At 40.4% G+C, this 19,730-nt stretch overlaps 1 protein-coding gene across 1 annotated transcript; it reads right to left on the reverse strand.

The window, feature by feature from the left end:
• Positions 1 to 1,489: 1,489 nt before the first annotated feature.
• tes (testis derived transcript (3 LIM domains)) lies at positions 1,490 to 16,506 on the reverse strand. Its single transcript, XM_061035978.1, has 7 exons — positions 16,288 to 16,506; positions 11,331 to 11,416; positions 10,123 to 10,681; positions 8,750 to 9,715; positions 4,839 to 5,054; positions 4,419 to 4,577; positions 1,490 to 2,751 (listed from the first exon to the last, which is right to left on the reverse strand). The coding sequence occupies exons 1-7, from the start codon at positions 16,432 to 16,434 to the stop codon at positions 2,560 to 2,562; spliced, it is 2,325 nt and encodes a 774-aa protein (XP_060891961.1). The 5' UTR covers positions 16,435 to 16,506; the 3' UTR covers positions 1,490 to 2,559.
• Between the last annotated feature and the right edge of the window lie 3,224 nt (positions 16,507 to 19,730).

Raw genomic sequence — 19,730 nt, forward strand, 5'->3', positions numbered from 1 at the left:
ATAAAATATGTGTCAATATGTTTTAATTTGTTTTAATCCACTGAGGAACAGACTTGTGTTTACCTTACCTTAAAATTTGCTCTTTATATCTACAGTATAAAGAGAGAATATCCACTTCCACCAGAGTCCACCATGTTGCACCTCCATGTTTCTACAGGAGCCCTGAATGGACAAACCAGTCACCAGGCTCTATGGAGGGCCTTAAGAGACTTCAGGGGGTGAATGAAGGGGCTCAGGGGAAGGGTTGCAGTTCGTTGTGTCCTGCAATCTTTCCACTAGATGCACCGTAATCCTGCACACTGCTCCTTTATTCCTAACAATGTTTACTGAACCACTAAGTATGTCTGCTGCAACAGGTTCAAAGAAACGTACCAGGCAAGCAAATTAGATTTCAGTGGAGCCGTCTTCATAGTTACAGTTTAGTCAACTATTAGAGGAAACTGTTTTTGTCGGCTGTAGCTTCATAGTGCCTTCAGTTGAAAGACTCATCTACATGTCAAGCGTTCAACTCTTGCTACAATAGTTGATTACAGTGAAATTATTGGGGGAAATAAATCTTTTTAGTGCAGATTGGTGCTTGTGAAGAAAAGACACGAACCGTTTAATATGGAGCAGTTTCCATTGTCTATTTGGTACTAAGGTAATTATTTCTGTACAATGATTTCACATTGTTCACATCCATCTGGATCAGAAATTATACTTCTATTAAGTACACAAGGAAGAATTGTACATTTTGCACTTCATTATGGGTTTCTTCACATTTTTTAAATTAAATATATTGGACAACTTGTATTATTTATTTTACAATTGCTTACACTATTTGACATAAATGTGTTTTATTTGTCCCAGTTGTAGTATAAACTCCAATCTAATACAGTAGCTAGATTTAACTGTAATACAGTGTAAACAGTTCATTGTATAAAATGTAACTCAGTACATTTTGAGCACTTTTCAGCCATGTAGCCATACTACGGAGACCCAGAAGTCCCAAAAAGTGATTTTCTTATTATTATTATTTGTGCACAAGTTATCATCTTGTGTGCATATGTTATTATCATGTGAAACTATTTTTTTCATACAGAATAATATTCTTTCACTGTCACCATTAATAGTCAATCGTGATTATTTAAGGTCTGAAATTAATGCATTAGTTTTTTCAATCACGATTAATCACAGGCTATTTTGTCCCTTTAGAGCCACTGTAGATAAGGCTCATCAGTGATTCCCTGTAGTCACAGTGATGGAAAAGAACAAAATTGCTGCATCTTTGAACGTCTCATTTCACTTAAAAAAACTCTCAGCTGACGAGTCCAAAGTCAAAAAGTAAAAACTTTTTTACCGTTCCTTTGATACATTTTCTGTGGATATGTTAATGTCGTAACCTTTGACCTACCAGAATGTCCCTACTTTATTTCAAAATAAAAGCAGTGTTCAATTCAAACAGTAAGTAAACGACTCACAGCTTAAGACAGTACAAAACTTCCAAAAGCAAAGCCTAACACTTTTTATTTATAAATGTAAATATTCAAATGTCAAACATGTGATTAAAAACGTGATTAATCACAATTAACTTTTGAATTTTAGCGATTAATTGAGATTTAAAATTTGAATGATTTGACACCCCTTTATTTTTTTATTTTTTTTTTACTTTTTTTGGACTTTAGGGGCTCCGTACCTTACAGAGGAGACATTACATAAGAAACCCACTTATCTTTATACCACTCGTCATCACACCGCTGACAGCAATAGTTTCTACAGCTGTACCTCATACTCTGATAACCAGAGTGTATACTGAAATACTGTATACTTGTTTTGTTCCAAACTCTATGAATGAAAACACTACTGTTCACTTCATTGAAGTATTTGAAACCAAAAGTTGCTGCTTGAGGCTAAAAGAAAACACTGCAATTGTAGTTTGGTCAATTTAATTCCAACCCTCTCAACACTGTGATCATGTTGAATTCCTTAAATCACAGAAATACTGTCGCATAATGATGTGAGGGAAAAGTACGATTATTTCACTTGAGTTGGATCTGACACAGTGCACTGGAGCTAAATCAAACCCTAAACCTGGCTATTATTGCTCATCACGTTGCTGCATCGAGGAGAGTGAAGATCAGTAGTCTCCTGTACGATGGAAGCGATACATATGAAAGAAAGTGTCGATTCTTAAGTGGTTAAACGACCCCAATTACATTAATAGACACTAAATAGTGGATCTCTTTCTCCAACCGATACAAAAAGAATCTCATCAGTAGAAAAACATACAGTGCAAGAAAAGCAACAAAAAGTACTTGTTGAAGACAGACGGCTGATAATAAGGCAGAGGACAAATGGAAATGTAAATAGCAAATAGACTCATCATTATCAATATTATTATTATTATACATCGCTACATTCGAGATATCAGGCACTCTGTATCGCTAACAAAACCACATTATTATATCATCTGCCCTCATCCATCTGCACCAGTGTTTGATTTCCCTGCTCTGGTTCTAGTTGGAGTTCAGTCTGTTCTGGTTTTTACAAGTGGTTGTGTTGGAGAAGATGTTTGGCCCTCTAAGTTATGATTTTCTTCTTGCACTCCACAGAGCAGAAGAGGAAGGCCTTCACCGCCATGAAGCGCTGGCCCGTCAGGCACTTGGAGCAGCCGGAGCACTTGAAGCATTCGGGCGCAGCGTGCCAGTGGTGATCGCCGTAGGAAACCCTCTGGGCCTCGGGCTCCACTTCCTTCTGGCAGGAAGAGCATTTCTGGGATGACAGGATACAATGATGTCAAGTCACAAAGTCACCTTTTTACATCTCTGTATTTGTCTACTTCCTTTTCATAGTGCTTTATGAACAGTTTTTGATTTTTGTAATTAACTTCTCTTCAGTAAATAGATGAAAAAAAAGGACAAACAAGATACAAAGAGCATATCAAATGCAGTAGGACTGTAAAATATAACAAATACTGGAATGTGCTGTTTTCTGCAAAACGTTTTTTGAGTACTGCTAATTATGGAAAATCGTTTTTCAGAAAAATAAGATTAAAAAGCTTAAAATGTTTGGTCCTTAAAAAGAATTAGGAAGTAAAAATGTCTTCTTATTTTTGCCCAGAAATTAGTGAGACATTACAGAAAAATCAGCGTGTCCTGACATTGAAGTCTTTATTCAGTGAAAATGATTTTTTTTGTGAGGAACATGATGTCCATTGTCGTGTTTGTGTAGGTCATTCCAGATGTGTTTGTTCACCACCTTATTTGCCTCTATGAAGGTTTATTCTCTGGTGGGCCCACTGCCCAACAGACCTGTAGTATTGCTTAATATGTAAATTATGTAACCTGAAACTTCCTCCCAGTGTTCATTTACAGCTATTGTTAACTTTGACTTTTATCATGATGTTCCTCTTCAATGTGTGTGTGAGACTTGACAGTCGATAGAGTCTGAAATCAGGGACAGAGAGAGAGAGGGTGGGAAACGACTTGCAGGAGAGTAGCCACAGGTCAGATTTGAACCTGGGCCGCCCGCTTCGAGGACTTCAGTCTCAGTACATGGTGGGTGCCCGCTAACTACTTGGCGCCCCTGGTGAGACCCTTTTAAATTGGTCAGGACCCCAATTTTTTGCAAGAAGAACATGTCAAAAACAGCATTGTTCCAAATAATGATGACTGTTGTTCTTCTCAGACGATACCACTGGGAGGCAACAACATGAAGTCATGGCTTAAAGTCAGAAAGGATCTAGATCTGCATGAGGTCATTTCTTCTTAAAACAGCAAAGTTTAGGAGCTGCGTGGGCCCTCAATCAAGATAACCAGCAACAAACTAAATGTCCTTTTTTGTATTTACTTCCTTTCTTTTATTGGGTACTTCTTTTTTGTTTTATTTTCATACACACACACACACACACACATACTGTATAAACTATGTACTTTCTTTTTTTCTCTCAACATATTCAGTACTTTTGTTGTACACTACTGTTTAAATATGTTTTGGGCGGATGAATCTAACATATGACTAACATGAATACTTCCATGACTTGTGCTCCCTGATGAACGCTCTGATGAGCTGAAAGGCGTCACTGTGCCACACATTTTTAGCTTCATAAAGGCTTTTGAACGTTTGTAAAGTAACAGAGTGCCTCAGATACCTTTTTGTGTTTGCCTACTTCACTCTTGAGTTGATTGTTTCACTCAAGCGATAAACACATCTACCCTGTTGTTTTCAAGGTAACTACCTTTATTTGAACCAAACATATTCACATATCACTCTCAGGTCTCAACAGAACTTGCATATTTGGGGTTCTGTCATGATTTTCAATGAGATGGGTGCCATGAAGGTCCAAAAAAACCTAAATTGTAGTTTGCAAAAACAGCCTTGCAAAAAGGGAACCCTGGAATGTCAAGTGTTGAAACAAACAGAGAGAAAGTGTGTCTCACCGCAGCGTAGTTCTTCATGTAGCACGGCTTGCAGACGGGCTTGTCGTTCTCCATGACGTACGTCTCTCCAGCCAGGATGCAATCACAGTCAAAGCAGCAGAAGTGCTTCAGATGCCAGTTCTGTCCCTCTGCCTGAGTGTACTCATTACTGAAGATCAGCTGTGGACACACACACCCATAAAAATGTTGATTGAAAATTGCTACAACCTGGTTTAAGGTTCCCTCGTGTGTAGCATTCAGGGACAAATGAAAAATGAAGAACAAATGAACCTTGGAAACCTCAGAGGAATTGATGCATGCATGATTAGTTTCCATTCAGCTTCCAAAATCAGACAATATTTATGTCTAAATTAAAATATCACAAAATACTAATAGCTCAGAAAACTCTGAAATGCTTGATATGTTCATGTCCTCTCTCACCTCATCACAGCCTCCACAGCGCGGCTTCTCGCTGTCCCCGTAGTGGCGTCCACAGTACAGCTTGCCTTTTTTCCAGAAGTAGATCATGTCCACTAGAAGCTCGTTGCAGGTACAGCAGACGAAGCACGCTGGGTGCCACAGCTTGTCGTAGCCGGCTCGCTCAGCGTACACAGCTGGCTCGCCCCGACCCATCGGCTGCTGGCATTGACGGCAGGACTACGTAGGAGAGAAGAAACACAGAGATGGTTAGTTTGGTGGTGAATCTGATTTGAGGGCCCATCTCTGTCAGCATTTTGACACGTGGATGTAACGTTCCATTAAAGATCACATATTATACTCATTTCCAAAGAGTTTAAATAAGTCTCAGAGCTCCCCAAAACATATCTATGAAGTTTGTTTTTATAAATACACTTAAATCCTGTATTTGATCATGCATATAAACCCCTCTATTTCAGCCCTGCTCAGAACAGGCTGTTTCTGTGTCTGTAGCTTTAAATGCGAATGAGCGGTGTCTGACCACGCCCCCTCTGGAAGGGCTTGGTTGGCCTAGGGCTTACTTTCACCGTGCTCGATTGTTTACAGTGAGAAGGCAGACTAAGAGGGCTGAATAGACACCTAGTTGTGGGAGTGTCACCCACCTGGGGGAGGGGTTACTGCCCTTTGTGATGTCACAAAGGAAAAATCTTCAAACGGCCTGTTTAAGCACATTGCAAAGTGTATTTTGCATAATATGTTACATTTAATGTCAAGCTGATTCTCTTAATTTTGTTTAGTTTCATTAATAAGTTTGCAACCTGGGATCCATTACTGATTGATCATAAATAAGGTTTTAATTCTCCCATTGATGATGAAGCCTACAAAATAAAATGTAAAAAAAATGGTGATCAAATATGTCTTCAGAGTAAGTCTATTGTCAGATTGGAAAAGATGTGACCATGATATGTTTAATAGATCAAAACTCTGAGGCACATTGAAAATAAAAGTTGTTTTCAGCGTGCCACAGTGTTTGGATTTTTTTTATCATGGTATGTTTCTGCAACCGTGCGCACCTGAGAACCTATATGCTGTGGACGGGGTACCCTGTTGGCCCTTTAGATTAACCGTTATATTTTTTGTCAAATCATTTCATTCATAGCTTGTTTCAGCCCTCATTTGTTCTCATATTTGCCTTGACTGTTATTCAGTTCTCTTATTTATGACACAGTGCATGTATTATATAGATGAATACATTGTGTTAGAGCAGTCAGTTGCATCCTGTTCCCAAACATTTTTTCTTTCATCCCCTTCAGTCATAACAAAGAATTATGACATCCTTCCAGAACTTTTCAGCAGATTTACACAATGACCAATCTCCTCCTCTTTGAGTCCATTTCAAAGTCAAGTTCATCTCCTTTGAACTGAATTGAAGGTTATTTTACTTGGAAACATGTGCTTGGACTTCTTGTCCTGCATAACTCCCTGCATGGTGGAGAATGGCACATTTTACTGCTTTGAATGGATGGAATTCCCTCTTTATAGTCCAAAGGCTCACTGTGACCTGACCCTGGTGCTGTTAATTAAGAAGAGATGACTGCTGTTGGAGTTCAGGTGAAGGTAGAGATACGTTAATATAAAGCCGTTAAAGACACTCTCTGCCAGGAGGGAAGGGGGTGGACTAGATTTTGTGCAGCCATGAACACTGAGAGGAAAGATGAGGAGGGAGGAAGCAAAAAGAGTGAGAACAACAAAATAAAAAATAACTTAAGTGTAAATACAATTAAGATATCACACATTGAAGTAGATGCTGGTTCATGTCCTCTTGATTCTTGCATAACTACTGCTGATTATTGCTTCAATATGAAGAGCCTTCTTTAGACACGGGCCACAGAAACACTTAAAGCAGAAAGAAATCAGCGGGCTCCATACAGTGAAAGTTAGCTGCTTGCATGTGGGAATGATGATATCTTTAAATAAACTACATTGGTGACTTATGACACATAATTACACCAACATTCATCATCGTGTGCAGTGACGCCCAAGTTAAAGGTAGTCTTATGTCGCCCTCCAGTGTCCTGACTGTGACCTACACTCACTTTTGTTTTGTTACTGAAAGTAATGTACTTGGGGGGAAAAATGCATAAAACTATTTAAACACTGGTACTTGTCTGGTTTCACATTTACTTTCACTGAATTCAACCTTTGAATTTCCTTACACTCTGAGGAATCACTTTAATGTGTGAATCACAGACTTGAGGGAGGGACCTCCCCAAGCAGGGGCGGGATAAATGTGAAGAGATATTGGATGATTGCTGGTTGAAGAAGGTTGTAAATGTTTTTGTCCAATGAGGACAGTGTGATGGAGTTTGCCTGCAATCTTAGTTAAAAATCCAAAATTTAAAAAAATGAACCTTATGTTGGGAGTCCAGGAGTTCTATTTGAGTTACCTTGAATAAAACAGGTTTTGACCTTATTTGATTATTATCAAAATCATACTGAAGTTTAATATTTGGTATCATTTCATATTCAAATAACTCCAGTTATCATCCAGTCACATAAATGACTAAATAAATCAGAGAAAATTAGTCATTTCCCTCCAGTAGTTTCAGTCCTAATTTGACATTTTGTAAAACATTTTAACAGATTTGGAACTTGTGAAGAAAACAGAGCAGTCTGAGCTTTAAGAGCACTGCATAATGAAAACAACAAGTCAACGTTCCATCTATGAAGGCTGCAGGGGAACCACTGGTTCAGTTTACCTCACAGCATCTGGCTCACTTTGCACCACAGCCAACATTTTAGAAACAACGTCCTAGCTTAGCACTTCAGTGCTAATCTTTAGCTTAATGATTCAAATGTTTTTTTTTTATATGTTAGCAAATCACCAACATGTGTCCTATAAAACTTTAGACCTGGATTACTTTGCTGTGACTTAACAGCTATTATCCCTGAAATGCACAAAATGTACTTTGGTGATAGAAGTGGTGACTTTTCTTTTCCCTCTTCAATGTGCTTCTTCCTTTCACAGCCAGATAGAAACGAATAAGTGCCAACTGAATGTATGGTCACATGACGAGGAAATGGAAATAGTTGCCTAGAAACAGCTGGTGCGTCAACTTACCCACTGGCTCATCTCACCCCACTCTTCCCTACTCTGCACTTAACATTGGGTCAGTCATAACTTTAATAACTAAAAACAGAAGGAAAACTCCTGTACAAATGTGTTGTCCATGTTATGGTACAGCAAATGTATTTTAACAATTTAGACCGTGCTCTCTCGCTTTTTAGGAGCAGCTTTTGGAGAATAATATGACTGAAGATCATTTTAAAACACATGATATCAAATAGTATCGCAGTATCAACGTTTTGACATTCTCATTATGAGCCCACTATAGTTACAGTACCCTCTGTGGAAAGAAGGGCCGGATGTCTGCTATTATGGGAGCTCTCGCCTGTTCTTCACACTGAGGGAGTGTCTGTGTCAACTTGACACTTTTCTAGCTACTACTTTGCAGTCAAAACCATTTTCATGAGTTGTGTCCTTGAAATATATTTTGATTGGTCAATGCAGAGTACATTCAACCAGAATGAGAGGGTGGAAAAGAAATGAAGACGTCACATTTTCCTTCTCGCTGGACATAACTCTTTTCAGACCAGATCCTTGGACACTAACTCCACACACAAGTGCTCTATTATGAAAACTGCAGTGAAAGAGGCCGAGCAAATTATAACATTAAGGCTGGGGAAAATGTGCAATCAGCTATGATGATACAAGATATTCGTACACTTTCCATACAAGTGCATTACAATAAATATACTTGTCTAGTATTGTCGACAGGATTTTGATCCACTAATCTGGCCTGGATGCCAATAAAGTGTAAATGTGGAGGAGAATGACAGACAGGTAGAATGAGAAATAAATATAATGTACTTACAAAGGCCTGTTGTGGTAGTCCAGCTTGCTGAGTTCCAGGGACCCCCATTGCTCCAGCTGTGGCAGTGGTACCCACAGCTCCTTCTGCTGGTCCAAATCCAAAAGATAGTCCAGTACTGGGGTCTGAAAGTGCACCGCCAGCACCAGGTCCTGCTCCAGGTCCAACACCAGCTCCAACTCCATAGCCAGCTCCAGGTCCATAGCCAGGTCCAGCTCCAGCTCCAGGTCCAGGTCCATAGCCAGCTCCAGCTCCATAGCCAGCTCCAGCTCCAGCTCCAGGTCCAGCTCCAGGTCCATAGCCAGCGCCAGCGCCAGCTCCAGCTCCAGCTCCAGCTCCAGCTCCAGGTCCATAGCCAGCTCCAGCTCCAGGTCCATAGCCAGCTCCAGCTCTGCTACCCCCAGCTCCAGGTCCAAAACCTGAACCGTCCCCTGCCCCAGCCATAGGCCCCACACCAGGCCCTGTAGCCCCTGCACCCCCAGCTCCAGGTCCAAAACCTGCACCGACCCCTGCCCCAGCCATAGGCCCCACACCAGGCCCTGTAGCCCCTGCACCCCCAGCGCCAGGTCCAAAACCTGCACCGACCCCAGCCCCAGCCATAGGCCCCACACCAGGCCCTCCAGCCCCAGCACCCTGTCTATAGCCAGCCCCCCCAACTCCACCACCGGCACTAACACCCGCTACAGTTGCACCAACCCCTGCCCCTCCAGCCCCACCCTGTCCTTGTGCCTGAATCAGAGCCATCTCTTCAGGCAGCATGACGTCTGCCACCCCAAGGGCCTCGTCCTTGTACTTGCGGACAAACTGCTGCATTAGTTTGACCTCCGCGGGGGTCAGCTCGTGGCACTTGGACGGGTCCTGGTCGTGCTCGGGCAGCTGGCAGGCCATTTGCTGTCTGCGATAGGCAGCTCCCTCTGTGCCGGCCACCGGACGTTTCTCTGCTGGAAGCAGCTGGATGTAACGCACCGCCTGGAAGTCAGACGAAAAATAAGAAGAATTGTTTTGCTGTGAGAGGGTAAAGAAAGATTGTGTGAAGGACAGAGATGCGAACGACCAATCAGTAAGAGAGTAGGGGGGGAAATTGTTGTAAAAAAAAAAAAGATGTAGAGGCTTGTGGTTGGATAGACATGCAAAACAAGTCCTACAGAAACAGGACTAGACTAAACAAATAGATAGAAGACTTACAGAGCTTTACAAGTCCAAATGGGAGATGAGTCAAATTGCACAAGTTGTTGGCAAGGCATCTCCCTTAACAATCATTTACTTTCATTTTGAGTTAAACAAATGGATTAAATTGGCTATAATTGGGACCCTTTTGATAAATGATCAATATTGAAAACAAACAAACTCTTGATCACTTGAGTTTGAACTCTTACCAGATACTTATTGGCCACTGGAGGAGCCCACTCGTAGGTGACAGATGTCATTGGCACGTCTTTGGGGACTTGGACAGCGTTGGCTGATGTGGCACTCACAGAAACCGGCACTTTGTTGGCCCTGACAGCAGTGACGCCGACTGGTACAGACCTAATTGGTGCCTGACCTTGAGCGTGACCTGGAGCCTGACCTGGAGCGGGAGCCTGAGCACCACTGGCTGCTGTACGTGCAGCAGCTCCAGCAGCTCCGGCAGCTCCGGCAGCTCCGGCAGCTCCGGCAGCTCCGGCAGCTCCGGCAGGCTGTACAGACCCGGCTGCTGCAGAGGGGGGCAGAATGGTGGGAAAAGCACTTGGCGGTACAGCATAAGCAGTGGAGGCACTGGGCAGAGTGATGGTCACCATGTTGCCTTTGTAGCTGGGGAGGCCGTCCTTTTTCAGCTTGGCAATGAGGCCGGTGTACTTTGTGTCCTCGAACAGCTTCCCCACCTTCTTGTTCTCCTCCGAGTTCATCTGCACGTTGTGCTCTGTGAGGCCACATTTACAGTTTCTGCAGATTTTTCTGCAGAGGAATGAAGAGCATTCAGGATATTTTAGAGATTTATTGACATTTTTCACAGAGCCAGAGAGAAAGCTTGTTTTACTTTGGTTGAGAGTGTATGTGTTGGATATTGACATTGTCTTGTGTTATAAAAGTGAAACCCTAACAATTGATTGAATACACAGATGCTTGTTTCAGTGTGGAAAAATGTCTCTACTTTTCTGGAATGCGATGAATAAAACTGTGCTCTCTTAAGGCACATTGCATTTAAAATTTTTTAAATGTTCTAACCTTACATACACTGCTGTATCAATACAACAAGCTCAGTGTTGAACTCAAAAAACCTGCACTTTGACATGCCTCAACACAACTTGCTCATATTTGTAGAGTAACTCTGACTTTATTTATGACTGCCAGGCATGCTTCAGCGTGCCCCTCCTGCTTCATAAGGCTGCTCCAAAGATTTCTCTCAGCAGAGTGAAGCTCGGGTGAACTTTTGCAATACGATAAGCTTCAAAGTTCTGCAGAACTCTGAATGCTCTCTGACCGCAGTTTCTGCTCATTAATTGTCCCTAGTCTAGACAGAGGAGGTGTGGAATCGAGGCTGACCCTTCACTGTCACACTTGTTCCTGTGATGGTTCTAAGCTGCTTGACAGAAGCTGTACAAACCTCCAGAAGTGCAGCTCGAAGCCTTCACACTTGTCCTTGCATTTCAGACAGGCCGCCCCAGCGCCAAACTCGTGTCCGAGGGTCATCTGTAAACAGAAAACAGAAGAGAGAGCGATTACTTAAGATATCACAGTTTGTGTTAGATGCTTAAACACTGAAAGGGAATGATCAGTTTCCTTGAGGCAGACAAGTAATGGAGACAACAAATTAATACTATCATGACTCCTCGATAATCTTCGAGGAGTTAAGAATGAATAAATAATCTGTGTGCTGTTGACACGGTGGATATGCATCGCTACACCTATATCTAGTTGATTTTAACATGTGACCATAAACTAAAAAGGAAAATGTTTACTGAGGGAATAAACTGAGTGAGAAGGAAGTTCATTTACTTGTTTTTGCCCCCTGCTGGCCGTTACAAAAATGCAAGTGTTTAGGCAATTCTGCATTAGTTCCACTTTTGCAACCAGATGGACGTCCTCTTCTTGAATACAGTCTCAGTTTAGGGGGGGAAAAGCATCTTTTAAAGTCACTTTAACCCCTATTATCAAAGTTGAGATGATTTCTGATGTTGCCTTTGAAATATTTGGCAACATTTCTCCTAAATTCTCGTTGCTTAAAATCAGTTATTTTGTTTTTTTTTAAACATCTTCTCGGCATGTGCGCTGCACTTCTCTTCCAATCGTCTTCATCCTTCTCTTTGCTTCAGCAGCAAACAATGCCCCTTTCAGCCTTAAGCCATTACTGCTGTTTATGACCATACATGGGCAGCTGTTCAATGATGTTAAAAAGCCCTGTGGGATCCCAGCAGGCAGCTCCTTTGTCAGAGGATGTTTTTGACCCAAAAGACTCTCACTACCATGGAATGCAGACAGTAACTCCTGCTTTGTACAGCGGGGCCAAGATGACAATATTTCTGCATCCATTAAACCAGTGAGACTTTCCTCCCACGGCGGCCGTTAAGGCGCAGAAGAAAAGATTTGAACATGATTAAAGTGGAAAATACAGCAGTGGATCTCAGAGAAGCTCCAGACATAGACGCAACTTAAGATTCTTAAACTATCACTTTTAGCTTTAGCTATGGAAAACAAACAAGACAAACTTTCATTCTTGCATGTTGTCTCAACTCATTTTAAGAACTTTGCCCGTATGAAACTGCACAATTATACATTTTTCAATAAATCTGAGTTCTAACCAGACAAAGTATTCAAAAACAAACTTCTGTACCTAAAGGTCTTTGATGGAGTTCTACCATCACTTATCTCAGGGCGTTTTCTCATTACCCAAGCATTGCTCAAAAAGTAAGTGAAGGGGTTTCAAGCAGTCCAAACGAAGTGCTCCCGGCTGGTGGAGGATTCAATATTTATCTCGAGCACAGTGAGGGCGACATTTCTGGCAGAGGTCACTGGAGTGTGTGTCAGTTTGAACCCTGTTTTACAGACTCGTTAGAAGTTAATGTTGATCGGTGACGTTCTGTTATGACTACACAAACTAGGCTAATAAATTCTGGTGACAAACTCCGCAGAGAGGTCATTCAGACACCAAGAAAGACCCAGTACAGGCCTCTGAGTCATCTCCATGAGTCATCTTGTTGCAGCAGTTAGTGGCAGCTGTAATGACAGGAGTCACTGGCTATGGAGCCTTTTCAATGTCAGCAGACCACCTGCTTCTTAGACCACAGCATGTTGTTTCTGCAACATCAAAATAAATACTGTAAAGCTTCAAATAAAAGATTACCCCAATTGAAGACCCAGATCCTTTAACTAGCCTGGTGTTGCTGCATGTTTTGATAAATTAAAGTAGGCCTTCATAAGAGGCCCTGATGCCTAGTTTGTGGATCAAACGTTTGCAGCACGGCAAGAAAGTTAAACATAAACTACAACATCTGCTCAAGAACAACAGAATGATGCTCGTTATGTGTACAGGCCGTAAAGCAGGTCTGCATGCAGTTTTTTAAAAATGAACGATTTATTTAATTTGTTTATTGATATTCTAATTTTGCACACAGATACATTGTATTTCTGGTGTTCATTAACTATTTTATCGTCTTTCCCATCAATGGTTTCCACAAGTTTTGTTTGAAAATAATTAAAGGCCCATCTTATGTTCAAGCCTGTCCAACTTAAAGGTAACGTTGTTTTATAGTAGGGTCGGACCGATATGGGATTTTTGGCGCCGATATCGATATCTGGAAGAGAAAAAACCCACTACCGTTAACCAGCTGATATCTTTCTTAGATGGATGTTCAATCTGTAGAGATAGATAGATATAAACATTTTTTTTGCATTAATCCCTCAAATGAAGTAATCAAACACTTGTGAAAAAGATATATAATGAAAACAAGATGGTCACTAAACTGGAAAGTAACTGCACATGTACGTGCGCCACTGCTTGACACTCTGGAGAGTGATAATGCTTGTTGTAATCCATAAAGCGCCCTCTGCTGGTGACAGCCAGAAAGAGTAATAATTCAACAATAATCAAAATGAAATGCTATTTGACTGGTGAATAAATATTGTAATATCTGCGATATAATTAGCCCATACTGATAGTCTCAGAGTACGCTAATATCGGCTGGTCGACTAATCGGCCGGGCTCTATTTTATAGACTGAAGTAAATAAAAGCCCGGGCTATCAGTAGAAGTTTTAACGGTATTCAAAAAGTTGAAAACAAACTGAATGATTATTTTAGTTGTTTTGAATATAATCTTCAATGTTTTAGTTCTAATGCAGAGCAGCAACATGCCTGAATAACAGAGGCAAGTAAGAGGTCAACAGTTTAGCTTCATAGCACTTCCCTACATGACACTGTAGCAGCGGTTTCACAACACTGTTGATCAACACAACTAAAATACACTCTGCTGTGCAAAGAGTCCGTCTTTTAAGTATGTGGAGGGTTGAAGATGACGAATGTATTCAGCCATTTAATATGTTGAACTAGTTTATGCTTCCACCCACCCATCTGTCTGAAGTTCATATCTGTCATCGTTTTCAAAAGAAGGACTAAGTAACTGCAGCCATGATGAAAGTAGCTCAAAGATGTAATCACCCTCAAACTAAACAACGGTATAAGTGAGTCTACATTCAACAGGAAGAGACTTCTCTAGGATTATGTTCCTCCTCTAATTGTTTGTGGTGCGACCCCCCTCGTGTTTCTCTGCAGACCTTGAGATTATCTCTAGTCCCTTTATGAAAGGAAGGGTTTGGATGTGTTTGCTGAATTTGAAAACATTCTCTTACAATTCTACAATTCATTAAGCAGGCAATTAGCCATTTAGTGCAGTATTTTATTTGGAGACAGTTTTCTGCCTTGTTTTTTTTCTCTCCATTTGACACTTTCGACAGCTCAATGATTTATCACTTAGAAATCTCAAATGTATTTCAGCAAGAGGAGGATTGCGCCACTCTGCCCCGTTGAAAACTGTTCCTCGGATATGATGCTTGTGGCAATTTCGGCAACCAGTGAGGCGTTTAGACAAGCGCATGACTCAGGATGAGGTCAGAGTCTCAGAGTAGGATCACCAGCAGAAACTGAAATTGAGCAGAATTACGGTGATTACAGACGATGTGCCCGTACACAGTGTGCTCACAGTCACAATTTATTACTTCAGCTGGTCCTTTTATTTTGGGAGATGGCATGAGGATAATATGACCTTAACACACAGGTTGATGTTTCTTGAATAGGGCAGTAATTACAGAAACCCTTCCGCTGATCAAGGCGCTCTAGCGACCTGCAGCCGCCGCAGCCAGAGACCCTGCAGAGGCTGACGACTTATCTCCTCCAGGGATTAAAAGCAGATGTCAGACCGGGTGTGTCTGGGTCACCCAGCTGCTCAGACCCACTTTAAGGCAGGAGCTTCCTGTAAATACTATATGAAATAAGTTTTCCTTTAAAGATGAATTAATGTCAGAAAAATGTTGGCTGATAAAGTCCATCACTCTGGCAATCTGAGCAATCTGAAGATGCTCCATGATCCGTCATCCATGACAACTGACCTACTTATCCTCATAGAAGTCTACTTGAAACATTTGTAGTCTTTTTTTTGTTTTTACCTTCTTAGAGAGCAGGTAAAAGATTTTTTGCATGTTTCACATACAGGGAATAAATGTGCAACCTTGCTAACTTCTGGCAAGCAAATGTTTTCATAGCCTACAATAACTGTGTGAAAGCAAATAGTCCATGGGTTATGAGTGGAGCAGAGCAGAAGGACTGCAATGAATGTAAAAGTCCATTAAACACAGCGTGTGCCCTGCAATGATGTTCTCCTGTAGTTCACTCTCAGATCTCAACTTAGTAAAAATCCATACAAATGTTCAAGTCTGCTCTAATTTAAATCCACGTCCGGTGTTACGGTTTAAAGAGGGACCATGTTAACTGGCGACTCTCATCCCAACCAATAATCGACCTTGTTTAGAAGTTTTACTAAAGATATACCAGATGACTAGTTTGACATTATTATTTAAAAAAATATTAATAATAATAACAAAGAGGCATTCATTAGAAAACTTCTTAAACATCTTCTGTAACTACGACAACCACGGACGCATTCGCCTGAAAGTCAGCAGTGACCACGGTCACTCTTTATACCATTACACCGGGCAGTAAAACCTAAACTAAGAGGAACCAATTTAACCATTTCCTGTGAGTCTCAATGACCCCCCCCTCCCTGTCCGAATCCCATCATAACACACATCATAACACATCAACGAACCATTTAAAAGTTTGAATGCTGAACTCTACACAGGAATAGCAGCACTAGTCTAGGCTACAATTAGGCCATATGCCACTTTCACTTTATTTTCGTATCAAGAATTTAAAAACAAGAGTAGAGTCATAGGTCTGTCAATGGTAGGCTACTTGAACTTTTGTCGCCACCTGCCCCCGTCTTCAGCACACCTTTTCAGGGCGTTCCCCGGTCAGTCTGAGATATGGGGAACACCAGGAGGGAAATCTTACCTTCTTTACTTCCTTCTCTATCTCCATGTTTGAGTCTGTCAGTGTGGGAGGGTTACTCTCTCGGTGCAGAGGAGGTGGACAAAAGAACCGCAGCTGTAAAAATCCGTCAAAACCAGGAACAGACAAAAAAAACGAGTAAGACAACATAAAACCACAACCCGGTTCACTCCTCCGTCCACTTTTCGTTCACTCCTCGTCGGAGGTCCTGCTCCGCACCGCGACAAGGTCAACAGACTGAAGTAAAGGATTTCCGGTGGGAGCTTTCAAAATAAAAGCTCTTACGTGGAAGAGCTGTCCAGACGAAGTAGGCTAACTTCTTAATTAACGAGTCAATACAAACAAATTTAGAACAACATATAATTAAAAAAACAAAACAAAAACAATATGTTTAACATCAGACAAAAACAAAATATGAAAGATTTTTTTTTTTAAATGTGCATTAAATAGCCTACGCCAAATATCAATATTTGAAAGGCATTTCAAGTAGGTCTACATCCCAATTCAAATGAAATGTACACAAATTAAGTATGGTGTAAATGTTAATTAAAAGCCAATTTTCCAATTAGATGAAGGCATTAATGGTAAACCTTTCAAAAAGGATATCTTTTGCTGAAATATTCATGTAGCCTAGATGGATGTTAACACTTTCTTACAGTGTGTAGATTTGAATATATGCTACATACAAGTATTTTAAAAGTTCACTCATACCCGCAGTCTTCTAATTGATGCAAAAATCTTCAAGTCTTTGCAGTATCCCACACTCTTCAATGGGTTTTCTAGAAAACTGACCAAAAGATTAGATGTGATAAACGCACCAAAAAACGAAACAAACAAAAAGAAAAAAGTAAATTAGTTTGAAGAAAACATTATATCTACCATAACATAATTTGTTATCGTGAAACAGTTGCGCTTTATTTATACACTTTATTGTGAAGATAACTTTTCCTTAATTCCGTATACCTGTTTGTGTTTTCTGTCTAGCTTGACGTTGCTTTCACTCTCGCTCACTTTTCATTGATTTACGAGGCGGCACTTCCGCTTTGATAGAGTTTCCTGTCGACCAATAGAAATAGAGAATATGGGCACTAGAGCGTAGGACGACCAATCAGAGAGCAACATGGGCGTGTTCTTGTCATAACAAAGGATGTTACAGTATTTTGACATATTCAACCTGCTGTAAGTCTAATTCTGATTGTGCTGCCTCGTTTTTAAAGAGTTTACTTATTATATTATATATATATACTTTGAATTTTGAATTAAAAAACAATCAAAAGGCGCAATGGGCTACACAATGTATGAGTCTTAAACTAACAAGAGACACAAACTCATACACCACAGCTGTTTCCAGGCTCGTCTCAACCGTGGCCCACTGTGATTTTATAAGGACACCTCACAATAGGGGGGAAACAAATCTGTCCTTCAGAATAAGTGACTGGAAAAGGAAAATGGAACGGAAGAAAAAAGGAGAACTCTTTTTCTCTGACCAATCGGAGATGGAGCTCCTCTGATAGAAGGATGCAAGTGATTGGCTTCAGAAGGCAGAAAGTCACACAGTTGGTCTTTGTGTTTCGAGCAAGAATGAACTGATGAATGTCTACAAGTCTACATATAGCTGAAGTCAAACTTGATTGGCTGACAAGAAGAACAAAACAACAAACTATTGCTACTTCAGTTTGTAAATATTAAATTACATCATCATACATTTCCTGCAGTTCAGATTAATTCATCTGCTTAACCACAAAGCTTAATCATTTTAAATAATTTTTTAAGTGAATATTCATACATGAACATGTAAACAGCGGCCCATTAGGTGCCCACAGGTGAAAAAAGGGAGAAGGTTCCTTCAAACTATGCCACCCCAGCATGACCACTGTACACAGGCGTACAGATGAAGGTTTCAATTAAAGGGGTTCTTTTTCGGTTCTGTTGATTGTAAAATGGAAAAGGAAACATCCCCTTTCTATATGAAACATTTTGATGGTGTGTGATTCAGTGTGATTTTTGATTTTATTTTACAAGACTGTATTGTTAACAATAGTTTGTTTTTACAATCCTCTAATGAAACCTACAGAGAAATCACATGATAAATCACTTTTAACAGACGATTTGAACTTATGCTTGGCTTCTGTGGAAGATGTCAGACCAGCTGAAGTCTTCTTTGCCTAAATGAAGATACAAAAGTAATTGATTAACTGTTCACTTAAATATATTAGAAACGCAGACATGATTTGGATCGCAAACTACCAGTTTCTAACAAAATACAGCATATCTTATCTCTGTTTGTTTTTTTGTTCAGTTTCCCATGTGGTCCCATGCAGCTAAAAGGAGCTGGCCCAGCACTTCCTTGGTATTTATGAGATTGATAAGTTTTAGGGGGTTAGGGTTTTTTTTCTGAGAAATGTTTTCTTTCTAATCATTTCTTTCATGTTGAAGTTACTGATAGGATGTAATTTAATGATTTAAAGTTCATTTAGTTGAGTAAATGATCTGAGGTTAATTTAATGGTTCATTTAGATTTATTTGCTTTAAGAGAAAAGTGTAAACCCACTATTTGAGTTGTGCTGCACCCAGCAGCGGCCATTTTGTTAATTGGGCCGTCTATAAAGCCAGGAGGCATTTGTTCTCGCATGAGGAGAGGTGAGGACATGCTGCCTTAAACGTGTTTGTTAGTCTGATTTAATTATGAATGAAGTTGCCTTATTTACATTGAACTCTTGTTGTTTTGTTGAGTTAACACGTGTTGGTTTAATCACTGTAAATAAATAGTCACTTCTTGGTATATCGTCATGAGTTGACTTTCTACCACCTTCCTAGACACTTGTTAATCTCACTTACAAACATTGAGATTGACATTTCTTTTCATGTATCTAGCTCCGTGAAATGGTGATGTGGAGCGACATCGAGCTTCTCATGAACGAGTATACCAACACTGTCTGTCTCGGCGGTGTGTCAAGGGAGGAGAATGTGAGCGGCTTGTACCAGGTGGACACAAGCTTAATGTTAGCTGACTGTATTAAGAACACTGACTGTATTCACAGCACTTGGCTGAGGCTGAATGACACATGTGGTTTATGATCCCAATGATTTTCAGTAATCAATAAAAAGCTCATTGGAAAAAAAAATAATGTTTTCTTTTTCTGACACTGGTTTTGAGTTGACTGATTTAAAATAGATTTGAGACACATAATGTGAAAGCTGCTGTATTCTTGAAAAATATCAGCCATTGATACTGGGTATGAGTCATGGACATGGTTTAGATGGACATTGTGCTAAATTATTAAAAGTTTTAAATCATCGCATAATTCAACAACTATGGTATTTGAAAAGTGTTGAAAAGGATGATAAAGTGAAGTGTGCTGTTCTGCAATGTACATTTTGAAACTTGATGTTAATGCATTTGCATAAAATACATTCATTTTAAATTTGAATATTGTAAAGACTAA

Source organism: Labrus mixtus, chromosome 4 (assembly GCF_963584025.1).
Source record: "Labrus mixtus chromosome 4, fLabMix1.1, whole genome shotgun sequence".
NCBI lineage: Eukaryota > Metazoa > Chordata > Actinopteri > Labriformes > Labridae > Labrus > Labrus mixtus.

What these genes read in the sequence shown, in the direction of transcription:
- tes (XM_061035978.1), bottom strand. Translation starts at nt 16,434, where the DNA reads ATGTTGTCTTACTCGTTTTTTTTGTCTGTTCCTGGTTTTGACGGATTT. An exon ending in TAGAGAAGGAAGTAAAGAAG is followed by an intron (nt 11,417 to 16,287) that starts GTAAGATTTCCC and finishes TTCTGTTTACAG; the next exon opens with ATGACCCTCGGACACGAGTT. An exon ending in GCTGTGGAGGCTGTGATGAG is followed by an intron (nt 4,578 to 4,838) that starts GTGAGAGAGGAC and finishes GTGTGTCCACAG; the next exon opens with CTGATCTTCAGTAATGAGTA.